Genomic DNA, 6,708 nt, shown 5'->3' with positions numbered 1-6,708 from the left:
TTTTGAGACAGGGTCTCTCTCTGTCGCTCAGGCTGGAGAGAAATGGCGCAATCTCGGCTCACTGCAACCTCCACCTTCTGGGTTCAAGTGCTTCTCCTGCCCTAGCCTCCCGAGTAGCTGGATTACAGGCGCCCGCCACCACGCCTGGCTAATTTTTGTATTTTTAGTAGAGTCAAGGTTTCGCCATGTTGGCCAGGCTGGTCTTAAACTCTGACCTCAAGTGATCCACCTGCCTCGGCCTCCCCAAAGTACTAGGATTACAGGCTTGAGCCACGACGCCCGGCCATTTCTTTCGCTTTTTAACTGTTTTCACCTCACACTGTATTTCCTAGCGACTCTTTTGGAGTCACAAATTTCTTGAAGGTACTGACCATGTCTACTCTAACTTGTTACTACTTACTTCCTTGAGTCTATCGGTTTAGCAGCAGGAACTTGGTAAGTCTCTTTTGTTAGTGTCTTTATTCCCAGTACCGGTTACTGGAACTTAGCATGTCTTCAATAAGTATTTTTAATATCAATAAATTAATGTCCGCTTATTGTTTTTTGTAGACCATCCTGTATAAGAAAGTTTAGCTTAGATCCAATATGGCTTTGACTGGCGAACCTGGATAACTTTTTGCCTTTTCCTTATTTCTGGCTCTTTATTACCATTTCAACCTTGGGGACGTTTCATTAGGTTCTTGGTCCCTTTCAAGGCTCAGTTTCCACATCAGCAAAATGGGGACAGTAGCAACAAATGCTTGTTTCTTCCCGTCTTCTATCACCCATTCCTTCTCCAGGAAAGGTTTCTTGTGTACGCTTTCTTCTGGAGAGAGAAAAAAAAAAACAGCGACGGAGCGGTAAGAGGCCATCAGGATCCTCAGTTGCGCGCCCAGCGGGAAGGGTCTGAAGTCCCGCCTGCCTCCGGAGCCTGGAAGCAACCGGGCCCCTTCTCGGCAGCGAGTCGGCCCCGGTCTTCGGCTGCCTCAGTCCGCGCTGCCCGCCAGCCTCGAGGCAGAGAGCTGCCTCGGTGCCACCGCTAAATGAGCCCGGCGCCGCGCAGTCTCTGACACGCGCGGAAGGGCCCGGCCTCGTTCTGGCTGCCGCCGCCCTGCCGCTCGCGCGGCGCTGCACTGGGGGCGGGGAGTCTGATGGGAGACGCGCGCGGCGCTGAGGAGGCGGCGGCCCGGGAGAGGGAGCGGGAGAGGGACTGGGCGCGGGAGGCGGGAGGCGGGGGACAGAGGGAGGCGCCGCCGCCGCCGCCGCCTGCCCCTTTCCGCTGGGGAGCAGCTGCAGCAGCAGGAGCAGAGCAGGAGCCGCGCAGCCGCCGCCGCCGCCGCCACCGGGGGATGTGGCCGGCGCCTGCCCCGAGCCGCGCCGTCCCTTGAGTACCAGCCGCTGCCACCGCCGCCGCCGCTGCCGCCGAACCGTGCAGGGCCAGGCCGCGCCCTCCCCGGGCGCCCGCCGGCTCGCATGCCGAGGGGCTCCGGGGCGTAGCTGCGCGCCCGGCGCCGCCTCCGGGCTCCTTCGGCCCCGCCATGGGCTGCTGCAGCTCCGCCTCCTCCGCCGCGCAGGTGAGGGGCTCCCGCCTCCCGGCTGCCCGCCCGGATGCCTCCCTTGCTCCGCGTCGCGCAGCGGGCGCCTGCCGCCCGGTTGCCTCTCGCTGTCCCCATCCTCCCCTGAGCGCACCGTGCAATCCAAAGATCCCCACTCCGCCTCTCCCTTCCCCGGGTCCCGCTGATGCCCGCGCGCTGGCTCCGCGGCTGCCGACTCGCAGGCGCCTCTGCGCGGCCCCCAGTGCGCCCTCAGCGGCCCCCTTCCCCACTCGGCCCCCTCCCAGTCACACCTGAGCGGCCCGTCCCGCCCGCCGGCAGGTAGAGGCTGCACTGGCGCCTCCTCTGCCCCAGGTGGCATCGCCTTCCCTGGTCTTCCGGGCCTGGCTCCTCTCTTCCACCTCCGTGGAGTCTCCCCGCCATCCGCCGCCTGTTTTCTGTGCTCCTCGCAGCTGTACCCCCAGCAAGGGCTCTTCAGCTCTCCCACCGAATTCCAGTTTCTGCTTCATTAGATATTCGGTCCCTTTTCTCTTGCCCGCCGCCCCCTGGTTGGGTTCAGGTGTTTCAGCGGGTCCCGGAGCCCTTCCACGACCCGCTCTGCAGACCTCGCTTGCTCGCTCGCACCCCATCCCCCCTTAGTGCCGTGACCCGGGCCCCGCGGCCTCACCGCACTTGGAGGCCCCTGCGGGAGCGCCGGCTCTGGGCTGGGAAGGAGATTGGGCACCTGGTGGGTGACGGGAGCGTTACGGAAACTCCCTCTTTGTTGCCAGTGTAACAGGAGGAAGAGGTTCCGAATTTAGTTTTTCTGTGGGCACTGGCTGAATGTTGTCGCTGAGGGCTGAGATGCAGAGATTTCTCCCAGCTTCTACCCTGCCCCCATCCAAATTTCGCTAACCTCTTTCTCTCGGTTCCGAGCTCTTAACCTGGGTGGAAATGTTTAGACAACTGTTTGAGGATCAAATGTAATAGAACTTGACTGCTGGCCACTAATAACTGAGAGGACCTGTTTGTAAATTACCTAATTTAGTGGATTAGTGAGTGTATTTACAAATACGATAAAAAGCAATCAGGAATACTGCATCAAACTGTCTTGTGGTGGTATATGAAAAATAGGCTCTGACAACGCCTGGGATGTAATCTCACAGTTTCATTAGCGTAGAATTTAACTGTGTCTGTGATTTGTTTGTTTTAGGGGTAGAAAAGGGCTCTTGTTTTTAGAAATAAAGGATGGTTGGTTCTTGGTGAAGAAAAATTGCTAGTTTGAGGGAAAAAAATTCCTGTAGCGATCTAGCATCTGTGATAATGCCAGAAGTGTTTTTGCTGCTGCTAAATGACTATATATAACTCAGTTTTAAATAACCTGCATACTTGTTCTGAAAATCTGAGATCTGCTAGAGAGAAAATGACTAGAATTGCAGATGAATGGGGGACATTTATGTTTTATTAGGTATCCATCCTATCATCCTATTCCTCTAGTCCTTTTTTGTCCCCCAATGTTTGCTTACCCATTTGCTTTTCTTTTTTTTTCTACTAGTATTATAGTCAGGCTTATTGGTATAAACATTATTATTCAGTTATAATAGCAAAAAAAAACTATATGTAGAGGTGTTAGGAAGGAGACAGTTTGTATGTCAGAGTTTTCATATTAACATATAAAGGTGTAGAATTACAAATAACTTTCAACTGGTTAGGAATTGGTGGGGGTTCTAGTTGGTTGCTGTTCATCTAATATTTATTTAAATATAATTTTCGCTGAAAGGTGTTTTTCAGATTGCCTTTCTTTTTAGAATTCAATTGATTTACATTCTGTTTCAGTAGTGAAATGCCTTTAAGACAGAAAAGTATTGATAGTTTATGGATGGCTTGTTCAGTGCATGAACAATTAAATTTGGGAGGGATGGGTGCTGCACTAGAACTCTGCTTTAAAACAGGTAGTGGGTCTTGCATTTGTCTAGCTCCACGTCATACTTTTTAGAATGCTATCGTATACGTTTTCTTTTCTTTTACATCTTCTCAGTGTAGAACATACCATGTTCTACAGATACGATGCATGTCATGCACCCAAGGGGTGCATTTTTTTCCTGTGGATTCCTATAACCAATCAACAGCTGTCACGTGCCTTTAAGTTCAGCTTTAGGGACTTGTAGTGTTCAGTGGAGCATTGAGGAGCAGGTTTTGTGCCAAAGAGCTTTTTTTTTTATTCTTATTTGAGATTTTTGGCATCCTTCTTCATTTGTGAAATGTTAATAATCTGCTGGCATTTTAACTCTCCTTTCAGGAACATCACCAGTTTTAGAACACTGTTCTTCCTATATGTGTTTTGAAGCAAAATAGCGTTGCAATTCCACATCTTCTTCAGCCTCTCTTAGGCATCTCAAATGTTCAAATATATTTTCTTTTTCTTCTTCTTTTTTTTTTTTTTTTTTAAGACAGAGTTTTGCTTTTGTTGCTCAGGCTAGAGTGCAATGGTGCAATCTCGGCTCACTGCAACCTCTGCCTCATGGGTTCAAGTGATTCTCCTGCCTCAGCCTCCCAAGTAGCTGGGATTATAGGCATGCACCACCTCACCTGGCTAATTTTGTATTTATAGTAGAGAAAGGGTTTCGCCATGTTGGTCAGGCTGGTTTCGAACTCCTGACCTCAGGTGATCCACCTGCCTCACCCTCCCAAAGTGCTGTTATTACAGACATGAGCCACTGCACCTGGACAGGGGTCTCAAATGTATTTTCACATAGAATATGTTTGTTTCATCCCTTCTACTGGATTGTGAGCTTCTTGAGCATAGGAACTGTTTTTGTTTTCCTTATCTGTGTATTCACTGCAGTGCGTCACTGTACCTTGTGTGTAATAGTTGCTCAGCAGTAGTCACCAGAGGGAATACATACACATATATTTGAACCTCTGGCTGGCAAGTGGCATCAAATGTGAATCTAGACCTGACCCTTCTTCTGTTTGAATTCCATGGGCTGGTTGACTAATTCTGCCAAGACATCCTCTTCTGAACTCAAACCTGGACTGTTTAAGTTAAAATTTACTTGCCTTTCCTATATTCCTTCCTATTCTTTTCATGGTACCATCAGCTTGCAGAACTGTGCAAAGTTTTCCTTTGCTCCTGATGACTTGCTTAATGTGTGTGTTTGGAGCAGTGGCTATAACATCTTAAAAGAGCTCGTCTGCAAACTCTGATGATAACCTACACAACACATCAAAACAGTATGCTTTGAGGTAATCTTCAGTTCAGCTTAGCTTTTCTCAGCAGTATCTTTGGCAACTTTAAAGCCCTGGTAGGTTTTATCAATGTAAATAAAGTGCATTTTCTTTTTGTGGCAAGGATTCACTTTTGAAATATAATTTATTTTCCTTTATAGTCTCTTGCTGTGTTGTAGATTCTCATAAAAGAGTTTGTGGTCTTCCAAACTTTCATCTCTTGTAATCTGTCCTGGTATTATTTTCATTTTCTTGGCAGTGTCTGGGTATCGTAATTTTCCATCCAAATAATTATACTGTTTTAGGATTTAGATCAAAGAAAAGTGTCACATTCTATACTAGTATTTCATTGCTAGATGAGCAAATTATTGGCAAAATAATTTGTTCTGTATTAGCTATGTACGTCTAATAATCTTAAAAGTGTGTAGTGAGTCAGGGCTCTTAAAGAACTTTTAAAATTATTTTTTAAAAATTAGTGGCCATTACAAGTTTTTTACTAATATGGGTAATTGCTCAGTACAAACCAACACATGATAGTCTTTGCCTAAAAGCCTTTTGAGGTGAACATAAAAGTAAGATAGTCTTGAGTTTCTTTTTACAGTACTAATCCTCCCTAAGACTCTTACAATTTGTTCCCATCTCCCTATAATTCGTTTGTTCTGTTATAACCTGACATAATTTCTATCCTTGTAATGTTAAACTTCAAAGTTCACTTGTAAATCTTCAGATTTATTAAATGCTCTTTCCCATTGACAAACCAGTTTGAATGAATCTTTTGAAAGATTACTTAGCAAATTGCCATAAGTCTTTATCCTTAATGGCTTGATCATTATTTCTCACAGCAGTGCTTTGGAGGCAAGGAGATTTTGCAAGTTCTGTGAAGTTCTATGTCCTTCAGTTCTAACCTTAGAAACTGTGAGAGGGATGGAGGAGAATCTTTTGAGTTGAACAAACTGCCTCTTGTCTGTCTAGCTTTAGGGGACTTTTGTCCACTGTCTCATCCCATGGTCTTCAAATTGAAGGCTGTATAGTAACTGTCTTTTTCTAGCTCTCATATTCTGTTTTGGGAGTAATAAAAACGATCCAAAGTGGTTTACAAATGCTGGTTAATATTTGCATATGCTAACTGTGCTTTAACAGAATTTTAATAATACTGTCATCTATAGCAGCTTTGTGGAGTTTGAAGTCAGGTGGTAAAAATTAAATTTGAAGAGTGTGGTGGGAATTACCAGCAGAGACTAAGTTGCTCAATTAAATTATGACCTGCAAAGTAAACTTGCTCTAACCGGAACAGAAATCACGACATGAAGCCTTTTTTTTTCTTTCATCTTCTGAATACTGTGCTGTTAGCATAGAGGATCTACTCCTCAAAATATGTAAATCAAAGTTAGTGTCCAAATTGGAAAATAATGTAGAAATGGTACTTTATTTTTTAAGACGGAGTTTCACTCTCAGCGCCCAGAGTGCAGTGGCGTGATTTTGGCTCACTATAACCTCTGCTTCCTGGGTTCAGGTGATTCTCCCGCCTCAGCCTCCCAAGTAGTTGGGATTGCAGGTGCTCACCACCACACCTGGCTAATTTTTTTTTTTGCATTTTTAATAGAGACGGGTTTTTACCATGTTGGTCAGGCTTGCCTCGAACTCCTGACCTCACGTGATCCACCTACTTTGGCTCCCAACTGGGATTACAGGCATGAGCTATCATGCTGGGCCAAGAAATGGTAATATTTTTTTGTATAGCTGTTTTCCACAACAATTTTCATGTTTTAATTCCTATAGTAACTCTGAAGTTAATTTTACTTCCATGTTACAGCTAAAGAAATTGAGACTTGGGGATTAGGAAACTTGGCTGAAGACACAGAGATACTAGGTGATAGATTTAAACTTAATCACAGATCTTCTGAATCTGAGTCCTGTGCTTCTCTCTGTTCACATGCATAATTCCCAAATCTTTTTTTTTTTTTTTTTT

At 46.1% G+C, this 6,708-nt stretch overlaps 1 protein-coding gene across 3 annotated transcripts in view; it reads left to right on the top strand.

Moving 5' to 3' along the window:
- The first annotated feature begins 1,255 nt into the window (after nucleotides 1-1,255).
- Nucleotides 1,256-6,708, top strand: part of SLC44A1 (solute carrier family 44 member 1) — a 184,704-nt gene continuing 179,251 nt past the window's right edge. For all 3 annotated transcript variants that reach the window (XM_017527757.1, XM_017527756.1, XM_017527755.2), the window contains exon 1: nucleotides 1,256-1,553. In XM_017527757.1, coding sequence (XP_017383246.1) covers nucleotides 1,518-1,553 — 36 coding nt within the window. In that variant the 5' untranslated portion in view covers nucleotides 1,256-1,517. The remainder of the gene's footprint in view (nucleotides 1,554-6,708) is intronic.

This window comes from Cebus imitator, unplaced genomic scaffold (genome assembly GCF_001604975.1).
Source record: "Cebus imitator isolate Cc_AM_T3 unplaced genomic scaffold, Cebus_imitator-1.0 Scaffold51, whole genome shotgun sequence".
Taxonomy (NCBI): domain Eukaryota; kingdom Metazoa; phylum Chordata; class Mammalia; order Primates; family Cebidae; genus Cebus; species Cebus imitator.
This window is presented reverse-complemented; position numbering and strand designations above follow the sequence as displayed.